The sequence below is a fragment of the Clarias gariepinus genome, chromosome 5, assembly GCF_024256425.1.
Source record: "Clarias gariepinus isolate MV-2021 ecotype Netherlands chromosome 5, CGAR_prim_01v2, whole genome shotgun sequence".
In the NCBI taxonomy this organism is placed as follows: domain Eukaryota; kingdom Metazoa; phylum Chordata; class Actinopteri; order Siluriformes; family Clariidae; genus Clarias; species Clarias gariepinus.
The window spans coordinates 21,215,395-21,235,847 of NC_071104.1; the positions used below are offsets into that span (position 1 = coordinate 21,215,395).

A 20,453-nucleotide genomic window follows, 5' to 3' on the forward strand; every position below is an offset into this window, starting at 1 on the left:
TTGATGGCAAATTCTGGGGTATTCTGGCCAGGTTGATTCCTGCCTATGTGTGCATGGACTGTGCATTTTCCCACATGCTAAGTGGGTTTCCTCTCACAGTGTGTGTGTGTGTGTGTGTGTGTGTGTTCCCTGCAACAGATTAGCATCCTGCTTTGTGTCCTAAGTTTCCTGAAATGAGAACTCTGTCACCCTGTATACAGGTGGAAGTGGTAGAGACTATGAGTCAGTTCATACTTTGGAATACTAGAGATGTTTCTGCTGGAATATTTTCCAAAGACAAATACAGCACTGTTACGTGCTGAATGATGCTTTATACCTCAGATGGACTTTGGGCAACAGCTAATACCCAACCATGGCTCCACACATCATCCATATAGCTGTCATTACATTGTTTAAGTATCTGACCACTGTAAAAATAAATTTGTTTTGATGTTGTACTGCTATAAGAACAATAACAAAATTACTAAAGCTTTAGTAATTTACTAACTTTTTATAATCCTTTAGTGCTCTAACATTTGTAACATTTACTGAAACTATCATTAGGGTAATATAAGATATAAAACAGGACACATATAGATACTTAAAATACATAGTAGACATAACCTTTTAAATGTCTCTTGAAGGCACCAGAAAATAGTCTAGGAAAGCTTAGCCTAATACAAATTTTAACTGGGACGGTTCTTTCCCAATATTTTGTGGCAGGACGAAAATAATAAATTGTCCGTCGTCATTGAAATGTGTCATTTCTAAAAAAAAAAAAAAAAAAAAAAATATAGCTGCCATAAACTGTTACATATAGGTTAATCAGCAAATTCTCTAAGTTAAAGAATAATCATGAGTCGAACTGCTTTTTTGGTAATGGCCATGTTAAAACAGCCTTATATTTATTCTGGAACAGCTTTATTTTTGGTATTGTCATTTGGAAATATTTGGTAAAAATGTATGCGTAAAGGTATGTAAAAATTTTCCTTTTTATTTAGGGTATTTTACTTTAATTTCAGGTATTTTTACTGTATTGTAATTACAAAATAGAATAGGTTACCCCTTGGTTTAGAAAAAATGCATAATTCATAATGATTCATAAAGCTGGATTTTATAACTGGTAAAACACCTATTGTTCATTGATAAAGAAATAAATAGATATTATAAAGAATCATGTAGGTTTATTATGAACATAAAGATGTCTTTAATTCACAGTGGTTAAAGGAGTTCAGGATCCACAGATATCAAATACGAGGATTCGCTCCCGTTGATAAGAAATTTATGGATATTTTTTATGTGGTTCATACTTTATGATACTAGGGACGTTTCTGGTGGAATATTAAAAAAAAAATTGTTATATGCTGAATGTCACTTCGCACCTGCGGGCCTCAGACGGACGTTTGGACGACTGCTAACTACTAACCACAGCTCCACACATCTCGCCACTTAAGCCACGCCCACTTTCCCATTCCAGCCGTTCCACGTCGGATCACGTGGTTTGGCGCTAGCGCAGCTGCGCATCTCGCAGTATCATAACGCACCAACAGCAGAGGAAAAGAGAAAGGAGATTTATTCCGACTATTAAACAGCGTTGCGCCACTGCCGTAGGGATTACAGCATGCGCGAAAGGACGGCATTTGTGTTGCTCGTAGCTGCGACTCTGTCGCTTGCTGTCGAGGTAAGAGAACATGGGTTGTGTAATACGGGTGAAGTCTTTCTTCTTAAAGGCACTGGGAAAAAAACAACCCGTTCGCACTGTAAGGCCTGGATGAAGGATGCAGACACAGCAAATGCTGTTTACCGTAGCATGAAAGCCTGGCGATGTGTGTGTGTGTGTTTATACAGTCTGGTTACTGTTATGTGTTTTTGTATTAGTGATGTACACCACACGTTCGGGTGGATTCATGGATATTCATGGGTTTGTGTGTAACGGAGCTGCTCTAATGTGTGAAGGGTACCTGGATGACACTTGGTACCAGTGGCAGGAAAAAAAATCAAGTAAATCTATTTATCTGGTGTAAATGAGCAAAAGGATTATGAGAGTTCAAAGTGAGGAGCTGAAGATTAGAGAGATTCTATCTCCTGCATTTATCCGTTGTTTATTGATGTGATATGCTATTTGATAAATATTTCTCATTTTATCGATCTCCCCGTCTCTCTCCCCGTCTCTCTCTCTCTCTCTCTCTATATATATATATATATATATATATATATATAAGCCCTGACGACTAGGGTGTTTAAAGTTGCGCCAATTAGACGTCAAGCTTTGGTCAATAAAAACGCTTAGATCCTGCCTGGATTTAAGATCACTTATGAATGAATAACGTGTGTATATTATGTCGATCAGAAGTGTTATTAACAGCGGGTGGCGTTTGGGTGTCGTCGAAATGCTCGCAGTGTCCAGTCTGATGATGGTTCTGGATGGAGAAGATGCTGCTTGGCAGAAGCAAGATGGCGCCGAAGAACTGCGGCGTTTTTCTGTAGCCGAGCCGCCAGGCTGCAGTGACTGCCTCATTGCTGTCATTCAGCACAACGCTGACATACGATGCGATTCGTTTAGCATTTGTGTGCACTAATAGTGTAAGACGTGTGTCCTCAGTGAGTCCAAATGATTCGGCTGTAGTGCAACAGTGATGTGTGTGCGCGCGCACCGTGGCGTACGCTCCCAGTAATTACAGCAGTGCACTTCACGCTTCGGTGATTTTAATAGTTGTAAAAAAAATATTTTTTTTATATATATATATTATCTGTTACTTTTTATCTAGTAACCGTAAATTGAACAGCAGATGGCGGCTTTGTCATAAAACAAACTGATGAGATGTGCACTTTTTATCTATATACTCAGGAATACATGTAGTGTCTTTCATGGAACATCCATTTATCCATCAATCCAAGAACCTCTGTGGTCGTACTAGGAGCAGTGGAGGCCAATGGTGACTACAATTCTTTTTTTCTATTTTACAACCGGGGTAGGCCCGCCGGTCAACATTAACGCATCTGCATGTCTTTGGACTGTAGGAGAAAACTGGAGTCACCAAGCAAGGGGAGAACTCCATGCACACAGACCCAAGGCGGAAATCAAACTTGCACCCTGGAGGTGTCTTCATATACAGGGGAAATTAACACTTACACAATGTTTTACAAAAATGTTCATGCATAGTTATATAATGTTTTGTTTTTTTCCCGTATAGGCTTTAAGGATACCTTTGACCAATGAAGTATGTACAAGTATAAAAATGTTCTCATGCCTAATTTGTAAGTCTGTAATGGAGATAGTTAAATGGTTAGATGCATAATAGGTTATCCAGATAGGTTTACATGAGATCATCATGGTCAAGTGGAGGATGTTTTGTAAATAAATTAAGATGTTGCTGAATAAGTGTTAATTTCACCTACACATGGAGATGTTTAGGACACCCTGTATAACTGAGTACCTACATGAATATGGGCATTTTTTCTGCCAGAGTACAAAATGTACTGACCAAGCACATACGGGGGAGATATATAAGATAGAAATTCATATTAATTGGTCATAAACATTTGTCACAGAATTGTGAGATGTAAAATATTGTCTTAATAATGTGTAAATCACTTGTTACTGGACTGTACAGTTAAATAAAATCATCTGATGAGATTCCCAATGATTCCCATAACAGAAAACGCAGAATGGCAAGTTTTCCTAAAACCCAATGCTAGTGTAAAATTAGGTCATCCCTAAAACCTCCTCTTTTATTGCTTTGTTTTTGGTATTTTAAATAAAAATTTAGTATCCTGTAGGAAATGTCACTCACGGTATTACAACCTCCAGAGAAATGTTTCTACTCTAACAAGTTTCTCTTTGTGATAGAAGGCTAAAACGCAGATGCCTGACCAGGTGCTGCATAATGGATTTGAATTTGTAAATGTACATGTGTGCCATCCTATACTATAGGATGTGCTAAGAATTTCAACAGATGGCATGAAGTAAGCTGAGAGGCAGATGTTTGCTTTGAAATTTATCAGCAAGTGATTGTTTGTTGGCAGGAAATGCTTACAAAGCTTTTTATTTTTAAACTTTTAATATCCTGAGAAAAGCCGCTGATCAAACATCCAGAGATTCTGGGATGCCAGAAATGGGAGAATCTTTGGAGTATTATGCACTAGTTCTCAATGACTGCATATATTTATTATCTTGGATCTGGCGTATTAACAGTTGTTTACATCAGCAGTGTAGCAAGGGACTTCTGTGTTGCGTCATGTGCCTAAGAGTTTGTCAATTAAGGACATGGAGGAGCTGATAATGGAGCCCATGGTAATTATGTTATAATTTGTGTAGACTTTCGGTTTGGCTTTATGGGCCAGATGCAGATGCCACAATGGCATCATCAAAACTTTCTTTGTTACTCCAAACAAATATATGAAAACAACAGTCTTTTGTGCTCAGTGGAACTCTAGTCTATTTGTACTGTGTTGGTTGTGTTTTCTGTATTTAGTGGGGTATATGTTGTAACATTCGTGGTCAAAGACAGGTCATAAAAAACACAATACAACAGCTACAATCTTTTTTTTTAATATTTCAACGCTCTCTCTCTCTCTTTCTTTCTCTCTCTCCTGCTGTGGTTTGTACAAGACAGCCTGCTTTAATTATTTGTCAGCTTGTTTGTTAAAATTAACAAAATTTGTGTCTTCATTCTCTGAGTCCTATATGCATGTTTGATTGTTTTATATATACACTCACCTAAAGGATTATTAGAAACACCTGTTCAATTTCTCATTAATGCAATTATCTAATCAACCAATCACATGGCAGTTGCTTCAATGCATTTAGGGGTGTGGTCCTGGTCAAGACAATCTCCTGAACTCCAAACTGAATGTTAGAATGAGAAAGAAAGGTGATTTAAGCAATTTTGAGCGTCGCATGGTTGTTGGTGCCAGACGGGCGGTCTGAGTATTTCACAATCTGCACAGTTAATGGAATTTTCATGCACAACCATTTCTGGATTTTACAAAGAAGGGTGTAAAAAGGGAAAAACATCCAGTATGCGGCAGTCCTGTGGGCGAAAATGCCTTGTTGATGCTAGAGGTCAGGGGAGATTGGGCCGACTGATTCAAGCTGATAGAAGAGCAACTTTGACTAAAATAACCACTCGTTACAACTAAGGTATGGAGCAAAGCATTTGTGAAGCCACAACACGCACAGCGTTAAGGCGGATGGGCTACAACAGCATAAGACCCCACCGAGTACCACTCATCTCCACTACAAATAGGAAAAAGAGGCTACAATTTGCACAAGCTCACCAAAATTGGACAGTTGAAGACTGATGTTGCCTGGTCTGATGAGGCTCGATGATGTTAAGACATTCAAATGGTAGAGTCAGAATTTGGCGTAAACAAAATGAGAACATGCATCCATCATGCTTTGTTACCGCTGTGCAGGCTGGTGGTGGTGGTGTAATGGTGTGGGGGATGTTTTCTTGGCACACTTTAGGCCCCTTAGTTCAAATTGGGCATCGTTTAAATGCCAACAATGCCCAATTGGCACTAAGGGGTCTAATGTTTCTGACCATGTCCATCCCTTTATAACCACCATGTACGCATCTGATGGCTACTTCCAGCAGGATAATGCACCATGTCACAATGCTTGAATCATTTCAAATTGGTTTCTTGAACATGACAATGAGTTTATTGTACTTAAATGGCCCCCACGGTCACCAGATCTCAACCCAATAGAGCATCTTTGGGATGTGCTGGAACGGGAGCTTCGTGCCCTGGATGTGCATCCCACAAATCTCCATCAACTCAGCACCTTGTTGAATTATTGCCACGTATAATTAAGGCAGTTCTGAAGGCGAAAGGGGGTCAAACACCGTATTAGTATGGTGTTCCTAATAATCCTTTAGGTGAGTGTAGATACAATAAATAAATAAATATATATATATATATATATAAACACATATGATAAAATATGAGAATTTTATATTATATATATTTTACCTTTTTTATGTAAATTTTATATTTTTATTTAATTTCCCAGGGAAAAAAATATTTAAAGTTTAAAGTATTAGGTTTATAAGGCTTAAGAACAGAAAAAAAGAAAAATTTTACATTAGTGCATAACTGGCCTCCTAACCTTATAGTTCACTACACCTTGTGTTCAAGCATCTTTCAAAGAGAGAAAGAGTTGCACTGTTTATGCAATAAAAGTGATGTTTGGCAAAAACGTTCATACAGAGAGCACTTTTGTGGTATGTGTCGGGAATGAAAATAGATTTGGCAGGAGAAGGGGAATTTTTTTTATTCTCGTGTGGGCAGGAGGAGGCTTTAATCTAGTGAGATTTTCAGTCTGACACCGTGGCAGTCAAAATTGGCATAAAGTTTCACTTTTAATCGATTTCAGAGAACACATTTCTACAGCAAGCCTACAGAGTGAAATGTTCAACTGATATTTAATAAAGTTGGCATTCAGTAAATCTGTATGTGCCAGAACAGCTTGAAAAAGACATACTGGTTGGATTTCTCCAAATTGATAAGAATTCTTCAAGAGCGAGGGAGGAGACACGGAGGCGTTAACTTCCTGCAGAAGAAAAAGTATGAAAGTTATGAAAGTAACTTTTTAAAAGCCTGTTAAAAATAGTTTCGTATTTAATTTACGGCCTTTTGTGCTTTTGAATATGTAAATGATTTGAGAATAGTATTGAAATAATAAAAACTTAAAGAGGACATTATTTGTTGGAATATACCTGTATATAAAAGGAACCAAGTTACATACAAGCTGTATACATACATCTTAAGCTATATGTTGTGTCCTTTTACTTTTTTACTTCGATAGTCCTGTCCAAGTTCATCAGAATCATTCTCCAAATTCTAACATCTGGATAAAAAATGGCTGTGTTAATAAATTAACAGTCACTGTCATTCAGTCATCTGTGAAAAACCTTATCTTATGGATGATGGGTAAATGTTGGGTCCTGCAGTGGGGGTAAAACCTTATTAAAACCTACCTGACATAGTAGACCCAAAATAATGATGTATTATGAGTTTCTCAAAATTTGAGTAAGGTGCAAGGAGGAGAATCGGTATTAATTTCATTTCAGGATGATCTAAAATACCTCAGCTTGATCAAGTGCAAAAGTTTATTTACATCACTGTGCAATGTCTCTTGTTGGCAGGTGCCATCAGATGACTCAGTGGGACTGCTAGCTGAGCCTCAAGTGGCCATGTTCTGTGGGAAACTCAACATGCATATCAGTGTCCAGAATGGCAAGTGGGAGCCTGATCCTACTGGCACCAAGAGCTGCATCGGAACCAAGGAGGGAATTCTGCAGTACTGCCAGGAGGTATAAACTGAATATGTAAAAGCCATCAACATTTAAAAAATATATATATACATTATTATATTTAATATTATAATCGAGTACCTTCTGATTAGAGCTGTCCTCATGGCAGTAGATGGTAGGTTTGAGGAATTTAAGAAATAGTGTAAATGTTGTACCACAAACTGAGATATTAGGTGATATTGTATACCTTTTATTTGGGGTGTGACAAGACGCTTTTCCCACGAGACGAGACACGAGACTGGGTTCACAAGAACGAGACGAGACATTTTTTTAAGGAAATCCTCAACGTTTAAATATATAGCAAAAATAGGCTTTTATTTAACTGAAAAACACAAAATGCAATGTAAAGTTGATTTAAAAATGTTTCTTTTTAAATCAACTTTATGAAATAAAACTTCTATTTTGATGAATGATATGCAGTAATAACATGTAAACACTGCAAAATATTTTGCCACAAACTGACAGGCAATTAATTGCACAATAAAATTAAATGGTATAACTAAAAAAGAAATAATAAACACAAATATCCCTTTACATGCAATTAACCATAATTAGTGTAACTATCAGACTAGTGCTGTTTTAAAACTCAATTAAAACTTAAAACAAAATTTTCTTAAGCATGGAAAAAGAGCTAAGACCTAGTTAATGAGGTAATGACCTATACAGAACAGCCTAAGATATGGTCATGTTCTTTTTTAAGAATAAGGTATGGCGTGCTTTGGTTCCAGTGTGTGGATGAGTCGCTGAAATCCCAGATTTTCCACCACAGAAAATGGTCTCATATCGGATGCAATGAAAACGCCAATGTCTCTTGTTATTGCCGTGATTCTTGCATTGGATGGTCAAAGTTTAGCTGCAAAGGCATTTGTTATGATTGTTTGCTATTTCATGCGAATTGAATTGCTTTCCGTTTTCTTCACAGGCGCAGCTTTTAGTAAAGAGCTGTGGTTGTTTTCGAAATGCTTTTGCATAGTGCTTGTGTTAGCAGAGGTGTACGGTATTAGTTTCTTACATTGTTTGCAAATTGTCTTTGTCTTGTCTGTCATTTTTTCACCGTTTCTTATTTCCACAAGGAATCCAAAATGTTGCCACACCAACGATTTCAATGTTGCGGGCGCATCTTCTATCCTTACTTCTCCCTCATACTCCATCATGCCAATAACGCAAGGATATCGTCACGAGACAAATCTTATCTGGCGAAATCTCGTACCACGAGATCTCTTCACACTCCTACCTTTTATGATTAATTTTGATACTCCTCAACTGCCTAAGAAAATTTTATTTTCACTTAGTAGTCTGTTGTTTTGTAGGTGTATCCTGACCTGCAGATCACTAATGTAGTTGAGGCCAACCAGCCAGTCAGCATCCAAAACTGGTGCAAGAAGGGCAGACGTCAGTGCCGCAACCACGTACACATTGTCGTGCCCTACCGCTGCCTGGGTGAGTGTCATGGGTGATCTGTCACGTGGCTGGAAATGCAATCTGACTATGACAGGGTGTTAAGTGTTCTCTCACAGAGTGACAACAGACCTGTGATTAGTTATTAACTGATTATTATATGTTTGTGTTTTCTAGTCGGTGAGTTTGTGAGTGATGCCCTTTTGGTTCCTGACAAGTGTAAGTTCCTACACCAGGAGCGGATGGATATGTGTGAGAGCCACCTGCATTGGCACACTGTGGCCAAAGAGGTCAGGTTCTACAGTACATACTGCACATGTTCTGCATAGTAACAGTAAAGAAATGATAGTGGGGTACACAAAATCTACATCATGCTTTAAAACCAGTTGTGTAAACTTAAAAATATTGAATAAATTATGCTATTGCAAATATAGTGATATTTAGCTAATATTATAATTTCTTTGTTGGACCCAGCTAAGTGGAATAAGTTAAAATTAGCTCTAGCCCAGGGCTGCACGATTGGATAAAAAAAATGCATTGTGAATACTGATTAGGATTTAAACTGTAATATGCAACTATAAAATAAAAGCATTCAACAGTATCTATGGCAACGACAAATAACGACACACAGGATCTCATTAAGAGGGTCTTTGCCAATATTTATAAATCCTTTTATTATTAAGGATTTAAAAAAATTAACACATACTTACATTCTTCTAAAATATTCAACTCTACATAAATTTATGTCTATGCATATATCACCTGTAATAAATTGCAGTCTTTTGTGATTAACTATTACACAGGTTCATACTGCGATTTCTATTTTTATGCAATTACTTGTGCACCTTTAATCTAAGCCAAGCATAAGTAAGTCTGATGTAAAGTAGTAGTTAGTACTGTCTTGATTGTATATTTTTACTTTAGGTTTGGGAGATGTGTGTTTGCTTTAGCTGTTTTGTGTTTGTACGTGCCACACCTGGAAATTTTTCTGTGATGTTTGTAGCTAAGCGAGATTAAAATTTTGATGATGTATTGGAGCTGAATGACTTTAGGTTTCTCTTTTAACTGTTTTTTTGTTTGTTTGTTTAGTTGCGATTGTATTAGATTGCAATTTAGCATTTTCTCACTGAATCTAAGCCAGCATTCATTTTAAACAAAAAAATTGAGTCAAAACCTCTTAAGCCATACAAAACTAATGTAAGGTGGCTGCAGCCTGTCTGAACCAAAATGTCTTTTTACAAACCAACTTTCACTCACTTTCGTTCTTTCTGTTTTTCATATTCCTTCCACACCCGCAGTCATGTGGTGACCGATCAATGAATCTGCATGACTTTGGGATGCTACTGCCATGTGGTATTGACCGTTTTCGTGGTGTAGAGTTTGTATGCTGCCCACTGGAGGAGCAGAGAGACTCTGAGACTGAAGAGCAGGAGGAAGTCAACTCAGACGTCTGGTGGGGAGCCGCTGAGAATGAATACACTGACAGGTTTGTGCATATGGCGCACATCAACCTAATAAAAATGTGCACACACACAATGTGACATGATATTTATCAAACACATCTTGTGCAAACACATTTAAACCTATAGACTTAGCATCCAAATACATCACATATAATTACACCTGTGAGAGAATTACATTACATATAAATGAGACTTAATATTTGAAAGCGATTTCTGTTATCTCAGGAGCCTTTGCCATTATTTTTCCTTGTCTGATCCAGCCTGCCCAAACAAGCACCTACAGAACGGCAGGAACTGGAGTCTGCTACTGTGGATGTAGATGAAGACTTGGGAGATGATGTAGATGAGGCCTGGGAGAACGATGAGGATGGTGACGGTGTGGAAGATGATGAGGAAGACGATGAGGATGAGGACATTATGAACGAACGTGAAACCAGTGAGCAGGCTTCAAATGTTGCAATGACGACTACCACTACAACGACCACTGAGTCTATAGAAGAGGTTGTGCGAGGTAAGATTGTAATTAGACATTGGACATATCTATTCTCTAGGTTCAGCATAATTATTTTCATACAAATAGCATTGGTTTTGTTTGAAATGTGAGACCATTAGTGTGAGCAAATGCCCACTGTCTGCAGCCAGAATAAGTGTGTACTGTACATGTGCATTAGGTCCTTCAAGTGAAGTCTGTCCTCTCTATTTTTGCATCAGTCCTGGCCAGTTATTTTATACTATACATTAAAAGTCAAGATTCTGTGTTCTTGGACATATAGAGCAATATACCAGAAATGGGTTGTCAAAATATGAAAACATTACATAAATAATGTGTGATCTGTGGCTCAAATAATCTTTTATTTGTCCGATAGTTGTCCAGCTAAAAAGTGGTTTATATTTGCTAATTAGTAATTGTAAGAATCTCATTCTAAACCAACAGAATAATTTGTTATTTGTTACAGGAGTGGTTAAAACATAATACAGCTGCCATGTTTGTGCACTCTGTATTTAAAGCATTGATCTGACTCTACTCTGGAGTGTGTTTGTGTGAATGCAACACGTGGAGTCAAGTCCCCTTGCATGAGCTGCGATAATAGAAACAACAACATTAAAATGAGGGCTTTAATATAAACCCCTTGTTTATTACAGCCAGAAGTACAAGACATATAATACAATCTGACCATTTTGATTCATACACATTCACATTCCATACAAACTTAAATAATTCTTTTGATTGTGTAAAGCTGCTTTGCAACAATGACAATTGGTAAAAGTGCTATACAAATAAAATTGAACTGAATTAAATTATAAGATGGGGCGGCACTGTGGCATTGTGATTAGCACTGTGGCCTCGCACCTACAGGGTCAAGAGTTTGGTTCCCGCCTTGTGCTTTGTGGGTTTCCTCCAGGTACTCCGGTTTCCTCCCACAGTCCAAAGACATGCAGATTAGGCTAATTGGTGTTCCTAAATTGTCCACAGTTTGTGAATGATTGTCTAATGTGTGCATGTATGCCCTGCAATGAAGTAGCATGCTTTTCCAGGTGTACCCTGTCTTGTGCCTGACATTTCCTGGAATAGGCTCCAGGCTTCCTGTGAAGAATAAGTAGTACAGAGGATGATTGAATGCGGTATAAGACATATTTAAAACACATTGGAGTTAATCATTCTAATAATTGATCTTTATCTGGGCTGCAGCTCTGCAGTGTATACAGTTGCAATTGTGTGTATAATTCGAAGCATCTCTCCTTTGTCAGCTGTGTGCTGGGCTCCAGCACGGAAAGGCCCGTGTCGTGCCAAGCTGCCCCGGTGGTACTTTGTAGCCGAGACAGGACGCTGTGCTCCTTTCACCTTCGGGGGCTGCGGAGGCAACCGCAATAACTTTGAGTCAGAGGAGTACTGCATGGCAGTGTGCAGCAGCAGCGTGTGTAAGGCTCCGAGAGCACATGTCGTGTCTAGAAGGAAGATTTTGGCACTTTTTCTGATAACTAGCACTGTGTCTCCATGTTCCCCGTCGCTGTGCTGCACTGTGCCTGGTTGTGTTAGTCTGCATGGACTACAGAGACCTGTGAAGAACCTCTTCGGAGTCACAACTAACTTAACTTTACCACTTACTTCTTAGGAAATGCTAAATAAATGTTAAATGTGTCTGTAGGAGTAATGTGGTAGTCATCTATGTGTGTCTTTTTCTATAATCATTTCCACTGCTTTGTACTTCTAATTGCTGCACTGTGAATGACTGTTGATGGTTTTTAATCTAACCTGCATTCATCACTTGCTGACATGTTCTATGTGGCAGTAGCCTTGTTTTTCTTGTAAAGTTTGCCTCTTTAGTCCAAATCTATCTGGTATGACCAGTCTGTGGCTGTGTTCCTTATCTCTGTGGTTTCCGCACAGTTAAGCACTTAGTTGTGCACTGTGGGAGACTTGCTGTCTTGCACCAGCATCCTGATAAGATGTACTCGCACATCCACCACACTGTCTCAGCAAAATCTGGACTCTGAATCATGGACATGTGCACACATACTCAATACACACGCATATACACACACACATACACACACACACACACACACTAGTCTTTCTGTTTTTCTGTCCCTCTCTCCCTCTCTCTCTTATTCAAACAATAGCCAGTGGTTAGAGACACATTGGTTCTTCACACAGCCAACAGGAGTTCCTCTTCTGGCTATTCCTGCACCTCTCTAGCACGTTATTCTAAGGCTTTGAGTCTTTTTCACTAACACTTGCATTACACAGTTGTGTTTTCATTAAGAAAGTCTGCTTAATAAAAAAAAGAAAAGCTTTTCTGCTTTTAGAGTTAAATGTTTGATTCATGATTTTTTTTTTCTCTTATTTATCTTCTCCAACCCAGTGCCCACGATGGCTCCTAGTCCCCCAGACGCTGTGGGCCGCTACCTAGAGGCTCCTGGAGATATTAATGAACACTCCCACTTCCAGAAAGCTAAAGAGCGCCTGGAGGCCAAACACAGAGAGAGGATGTCCCAGGTGAGTGTCTTGGAGGATGGAATAAGAGAGAATTATTATTTTTTTAAATACAATAATTAAGCGCTTTTTTACTTTTAGGTGATGAGAGAGTGGGAAGAGGCAGAGAGGCAGGTGAAGAGTCTTCCCCGTGCTGATAAGAAGGCGGTCATTCAGGTAAAGTACATTGAATTCCATGTCATATTGGTGTATTCATATGGTTGGTTCATAATTTCATCCTGATCTCATTTGCTATTAATTTTAAATGCCATGTTCTCCTGCAAAAACTATCCTACATGGTGAGGATAAACTAGTGCTAGAAGCAATTGGCAACAAAATATAGCTATAAGAATTGGGTCACTTCCTAGCATTATTATTATTATAATTATGTATATAATAGTTATTATTATTTGATTTCTTGGTAGAAATTTTAAATAAGATTATATGCTTTGTTTTAATTGGGTACGTTTTGCTTTAGTAAAAGCAGACTTGCCAGCGGCTAATATTTATTGTTGTGCTTTACTACATCAGTGTTGTGACTTTAAAAGAGCTGTGATTTAAGCATTTTAAATCCCTATAGCCATGTTCAGTATGGTTTGATATTTTCACTCAAATATTAGTGACAGCTGTGACCCCAGAAATCCAGGGTCAAGTGTGTGAGTACTGTATGATTAGTGTTTGTTTTGTCTGTTTCTCCATTTGACTCAGACTGGAACTTTTTGCTGCTGAAAAATCCATAATGCCCAATAGCATACTGTACAGTTGGACATTAATACTGGGTCAAATGCTGAATTGAAGCTCACTAATAAAAATGGCAGGTTGACAGTAATAATAACAATATCAGTAATGTACATTGATGTGAATGTGGTGGGCCTTTTTGTGCGTTTTTGTGCACAGCATTTCCAGGAGAAGGTTGAGGCATTAGAACAGGAAGCAGCCAATGAGAGGCAGCAGCTGGTAGAGACTCACATTGCTCGGGTAGAAGCTCTGCTTAATGATCGCCGACGTATGGCACTGGACAGTTTCTTAACTGCGCTGCAGGCTGATGAGCCCCGGGTACGTATATGGGCGTGCAAACAGACAAATTACACCCCTGCCGTCCAGCCTCATACACATACCGATCTATAGTGGAACACATTCTGCTGAGTAGCTTCCTCAATCACTGCTTTTTTCCATTCTGCAGCCTCGCCAGGTGTTTGGTTTGTTCAAAAAGTATGTGCGTGCTGAGCAGAAGGACAGGCAGCACACACTTAAACATTTTGAGCATGTTCGCATGGTGGACCCTAAGAAAGCAGCCCAGATTCGTCCTCAGGTATCCACATCACTGACTGCACTTACATATTAGAGCAGCCTTTGGCTGCTAACGGCATAAGAGAGTGACCTGTAATCTTACTGCTGCTAGGTGCTAGCTCATCTGCGTGTCATTGAAGAGCGCCTGAATGAAAGTGTGGCCTACCTCTACAAGGTCCCACTATTGGCCAGTGAAATCCAGGGTCAAGTGGGTGAGTACTGTGTGATTAGTGTTTGTTTTGTCTGTTTCTCCATTTGACTTAGAATGGAACTTTTTGTTTATTTAAATGTTCATTTATACAGTAGTAAACCACAGATGTTCAGTAAGATTTCAAAATGCCTTCCATAAAATGCAAAATAGAAACAGTTACAATATACATAATGCATGAAAATGCATATATTTCCAGAAAAATATTTAATGTTCCTCTTAAGACTTAATTTGTCTCTGTCTCTGTATCTCGATGTAGCATTGCTTCTGGTGCGTGTGCAAGCCGAGGCCGCTCAGCAGCTCTCCTCTGTTCAGTCTGATATGAGGGTGAGTTACGGTAATGATGCATTGATGCCCCCTGACAGTACCCCATCTGTGGACTCCATAGTCGTGGAGCAGGACAACCTGGGGTTTATCCACCCCGAGAGCTTCAACCAAGCCAACACTGATAACCATGGTACACTAAACTTACACACATGTGCAACATCACAAGCACAGTGAGCTCTATTAGCACAGCAGGCCTTAGCTCTTAATAGCACACTTGCACAAAGAGACAACTTGGAGGCTTACGAGGTTTGGAACTGCTAATAATTTGTTATCTCTGTAACTCAATCAAATTTAATGGTGTGTAGTTGCAGAAGCAATAACATTTACTTTAGTTCATAACATTTAATCTTTTCAATCCTTTGCCACAGCTTTGGTGCTTTTTCAGGTGAAGCAGCATTCAGACAAAGTGCCAAAACACAAATAACATTAGCATGTGAACTAACTTTAACACTGACTTCATGTGGACCAGCCTTGTCAACCAATAGTGAAAGTGTAACAGTGGTCTTAAAAGTCTAGAAGCTGACAATTATTAACTGCCAGATTTTTTTAACTTGCTGTTTTCTTCCTGTTACTTGGAGCACATGTGAAAAGATTTTTTTCTTGTTCTCTGAAATAAAATAAGGCTTGTGTATAATGTTTTTTTCTTTCAGCCTGCTAGGATTTACTCATTAGCAATGCAGGAACTTTTGCAGCATATTTACATTTAGGCATTTGGCAGACGCTCTTATCCAGAGCGACTTACATTTTTTTTTTTATCTCATTACACATCTGAGCAGTTGAGGGTTAAGGGCCTTGCTCAAGGGCCCAACAGTGGCAACTTGGTGGTTGTGGGGTTTGAACCTGGGATCTTCCGAACCGTAGTCCAATGCCTTAACCACTGAGCTACCCCTGGCATATAATCACTTTGTTATATTTGCTGTTCTTAGTTGAACCTGTAGATGCCCGTCCAGCTCCAGATAGGGGACTTCCCACACGACCTGGTGAGTGCTTGTTTTGAAACTTCTATAGTTACACATTAGTGTGTTAAAGCAGCAGTTAAGCATTTATTAACCTACTTTCCAAAGCATCTCCAGCATAACAGTGATTTGGCACAGTAATATCTCAGCATGTTTCCCTGTACTGAGAAAAATAAAACAATCCACTTGTTAAAAATATGGTGTACAATTATAAAAACAGTAACACCCTGTACATATAATATGGGCATATAATTATGCACATAGTCCATAGGTACTCTGGGACAGCAGAGTAAATACAAGACAAAGTGCAGAATACAGTACAACATGAAAATATACACAGTACACTGCTGTTAAATATATTTAGATCAATGTGCAGATGTTCAGCTTAAAAAAAGGTGTAGTGAAAGTTGTAGTAGTTACAGCATGTTTATACTGTATGTGCTCTGCTCCTTTAAAGGAACCAAAAGTAATTGGAAAATTGGCTAATCAGTTGTTCAACTCTGTGTTTGTGTTATTCCCTCATTATTTAATTTTCATGTAAGCAGGATAATGGTCAAAAAACATTTGTGGCATTTCCATTTAGAATCTCTTTGCTGTTAAATCTCAGTATTAAGTCCAAAGACCAGTTTTCAAGACCAGAGTTCAACAGATTTAATTTGCACAAGGTTACAAAAAAAACAGTACTATAGTTTTTATGTTCAACAAAACGCTTGGTTGTTATAAACACAAACTAAAATTTAAACTGTTGTCTAAACCAAGATAGACATTAGTTTTATAATATACAGGTACAGTATTAGTTTAAACCTGGTGTGTTGATTCTATCTGTTACACAGAGACTGAAAACAGGCCGGGAGCTACGGAGCATTATACCAGCAGCAAAGTACATAAGATTTAGCAACAACACATCAGACTATACATTCTATAGTTTAAACTATGTACTGTCCTTAATTCCAAATTACCTAACAAAAACCATGAAAGGCAGCTTATGCCAATAAAAATAAAATAATAACGATACGAACTAACGCATGCAATGATGCAGCTTCCAAGTGTGAATCCAAACTAAAAGCAGAAACCTAGGGAGCCAATTAGAAAACACACTACCCGAATTCGCCCGCCTCCAGATTCTGATTGGCTGTTGTTGCGCCGATTCTAGTCTCTGGTTGCTGGAATAGTTGCAGACTGCAGAGTTCTAACGCTGCTGCAGTTTGTGCAAGTGTAGCTTTATGCTAGTGAGCATGCAGAAGAGAGAGAGAGTGCAAACATAAATTATCTTGAACGGGCAAAAGTAATTTTCAGCACGCAAAAACGGGTTTAAGAGTGAGCACGAGAGAGATTGTAGTGCAAAAACAAGTCTGAAAGAGTGCACGCACGAGAGAGTAGTGCACTAAATATAAGCATAAATAAGTACGTTTGAATTTAAATGATAATATACTGAAACTACCCATATATTAAAACTTTTATTCGTATGTATACTTTTTGTACATTTGTACAATATTTATTTTGAGCATATATTTTAAAAACATACCAAAAATAAATTTAAAAACAAAGTTTAAATAAGTGTGATTTGGAAATTAGACCAACCTTTCACTTAAAGTATATTTTCCTATAATATATTTTTGTAAAGTGTACTATAGTACAATTATTTTGAAGTATGTTTAAAATTTAATTCCAAAATTTGGTACAAGCATAATGATTTTTGTATATTAACTGATGGTACAACCATTTGTTTGTATATTTAAAATGTACTATCGAGGATTTCAATATATTTGTAATACACTAAAGTGTTTTTTTCCACTGGCGTTAGTTTACATTTATTATTTAAACTCCAGAATACTGTCACAGACAAAAAATACTAAATACATGTTATACTGTTATATATACATAATATACTGTTATTCATATTTTGACACTGTAAGGATTAGGAAAAATATGAAAACTGATTTACCAATGCTTTTCTTTGGTATTTTTATAAAAATAAAATTAGTACTGGACTAATGCAACAAAAAGTATTTCTTGTAACTTTAAGATTTTGTGCTATCCAATAGAAATTCTTTCTCATGAACATGTATAGCCAAAGGAGGAGTTAAAGATATAGACTTTTTTTATAAGTGGGTTTAGAGTTAAAATTTTTTGTGTACAGTATCACACGTTACAGATACTGTAAAGTTTAAAATAAAAAAAGGATTCCCATAATGACTTTTTGTTTTTGTAAAAGTATTCATAATTATTGTCATTTTTCTAATGTTTGTGTAGTGTCTGGCCTTAAGCCAGACGAGATGCCAGAGCTGCGTATGGACACTGAAGAGAGGCACAGCGCTGGATATGAAGTACATCACCAAAGATTGGTATAAACACTTTGATATGCTCTATTATTTGCAGTTTAGCATAAACATTGAGGAGTGACAGGCGTATATATATAAAGGAGTACCGCATGCAAATATTTTTATGAGGGAATAATGGATTTTCTTTAAAAATCCATTGTTTCTCAAGTGTCAGAGGAAATTATTTATAGATGTTTTGTCTATTCAGGTCTTCTTCGCAGACGATGTAAGCTCTAATAAGGGAGCCATAATAGGCCTAATGGTAGGAGGAGTCGTCATCGCTACCATCATTGTTATCACTCTCATAATGCTGAGGAAGAAGCAGTACTCCTCCATCCACCATGGCGTCATAGAGGTCTGTGTTTTAAAACATTCTGTACTTTATTATTATTACTTAATTATGTGTGCTATACATACCATGTCTCACCTAAACCTTTGTGTTCAGGTTGATGCCGCGGTGACTCCAGAAGAACGCCACCTCACTAAGATGCAGCAGAATGGTTATGAAAACCCGACCTACAAGTTCTTTGAACAAATGCAGAACTAAGTCTTTATTCTCACCCCACACCACTTCCCCTCTCACACCTCTCTATCAGGACAGTGAACAAATGCTGATCCTTCATCTGCTCTTGTGCTGATCTTATGAGATGAGAGTGGCTTTTATCACCTGACCATTTCATCCAATCACATGAGTGTTCATGTTGTTTGCACAGAAAAGCGATGCATCGTTTTTCCTCACCCAGCCATATGTCTGTCTGTCCGGACGTCCATACATGTCAGTCAAGTCCAAGCACTAAGTATCTACTTGCATTTTCACCTAGTCATTTTCCCAGTCCATCCATTTCTCCTCTCTGCTTTAGCTTTGTATGTGCTCCTTAATTTTTCATCTTCTATGACTTCCCACAATCCTTCTGTCTTTCCTGGATATTCGGACAACAGCTAGGCTGGACTCACGTATAAAAGACTTTGAATGCAAAGATGGCCAGAAGCAAGAAAAATGTACTCATCTTTTTGAGCTTTCTATTATCAGACATTTCTAGGCCTAGGTCTAGTTTCTTTTGTTGTTGTTTTTTTTTTCAGAGAAATATTTAAAAAATAATTTTTAAAAAGATTATACATATATAAATAATGCTTAAGATGATAAATATTGAAGTTTGTTTTTTTGTGTGTTGTGTTGAAACAAAGCAGAAAATAGCTGTACCTATTTAGTGCATGGCAATTATGACAGAGAGAAGGTTTCTGATCCACATGCTGGTATCACCCTCTCTTAAAGTAGAGATTATAACAGGATTGTACATTTTAGTGTTTTCTTGTGATCATTGTAATTTTACAGAATAGCAAATTCCAAATGTCTTTAAAGCAGTGTTGATTCAGATACATGCTTTAAATTAACTCAGTGCTTTTCTTTTAGACTGTTGTATAAAATTCGTGCACACACACAGCTGCATGGTGCTGGAGAAGCTGTAATAACATAATACCTAGCCCATGTGTTTTGTTGGTATCCTATGCATTCGTTGTGGTTTATTTTTCAGGGGGTCTTTTACTTTGGCCCTGTTTACTTTCTTTCCATCTCAGGAGTTAATAATAGAAGGAAAGAGTGGACTTATTCTTTTTGTCCATGTTTTTGGAATAGAAATATATTTTCCATTTACATTGCATTGTATCAGTGACATTCACAAACAACAAGTAGGATTGAACCGTTGCTGCTTTTCACATCTTTCCTGTTTATCGTCCGCTCACTTTATCTCTCAGAGGGCCAAATGGGCATGTGCTATTATAAGAAAGCATCAGAACTAAAAGGAAGGCCATAGAAAGGTGGCATAGATGAACACCTGATTTACTACTTAAATCTCTCAAACCATTGCCTTACAGGCATTTCTAGTCTGGAAGTGATTTCATCAAAGCGCTACATTTCAGACTTGTTAAGATAGACATGACACTCACTTCCTCCTGTTATAGAATAATGCTGTTAAATCAGGTGTTCTTTTTATGCAAAGATACTCAGAGATGAATGTCTTGTGGCAGTGAAGAAAGGCAAGACTCCATTTTTGTCAATCTCTCCTTCTTTCCATGCCTTTTTTTTCCCCTGTATGCATCTATCAAAATCATCAGCTAAAACTGGGAAAACAATGCTTTCTACACTGTATCCCATGAATAAAACGTTTTGAATGTACATAGAACTTTATAGTCTGAATTTGATTGGAAGTATGGGTTTGTG

General features: G+C 37.8%; 1 protein-coding gene across 2 annotated transcripts; it reads left to right on the forward strand.

Annotated features, from left to right (window-relative positions):
• Nucleotides 1–1,480: 1,480 nt before the first annotated feature.
• Nucleotides 1,481–20,415, forward strand: appb (amyloid beta (A4) precursor protein b). 2 transcript variants are annotated; one of them, XM_053496783.1, is made up of 17 exons: nucleotides 1,481–1,660; nucleotides 7,131–7,298; nucleotides 8,609–8,738; nucleotides 8,874–8,986; nucleotides 9,995–10,182; nucleotides 10,420–10,670; nucleotides 11,909–12,079; nucleotides 13,024–13,157; nucleotides 13,236–13,310; nucleotides 14,031–14,189; nucleotides 14,317–14,445; nucleotides 14,536–14,635; nucleotides 14,891–15,088; nucleotides 15,885–15,938; nucleotides 18,168–18,259; nucleotides 18,444–18,590; nucleotides 18,681–20,415. In XM_053496783.1, the coding sequence occupies exons 1-17, from the start codon at nucleotides 1,601–1,603 to the stop codon at nucleotides 18,780–18,782; spliced, it is 2,271 nt and encodes a 756-aa protein (XP_053352758.1). In that variant the 5' UTR covers nucleotides 1,481–1,600; the 3' UTR covers nucleotides 18,783–20,415. The 2 variants fall into 2 exon arrangements, with proteins under 2 accessions (XP_053352758.1, XP_053352759.1); XM_053496784.1 differs by lacking the exon at nucleotides 11,909–12,079.
• Nucleotides 20,416–20,453: the final 38 nt, after the last annotated feature.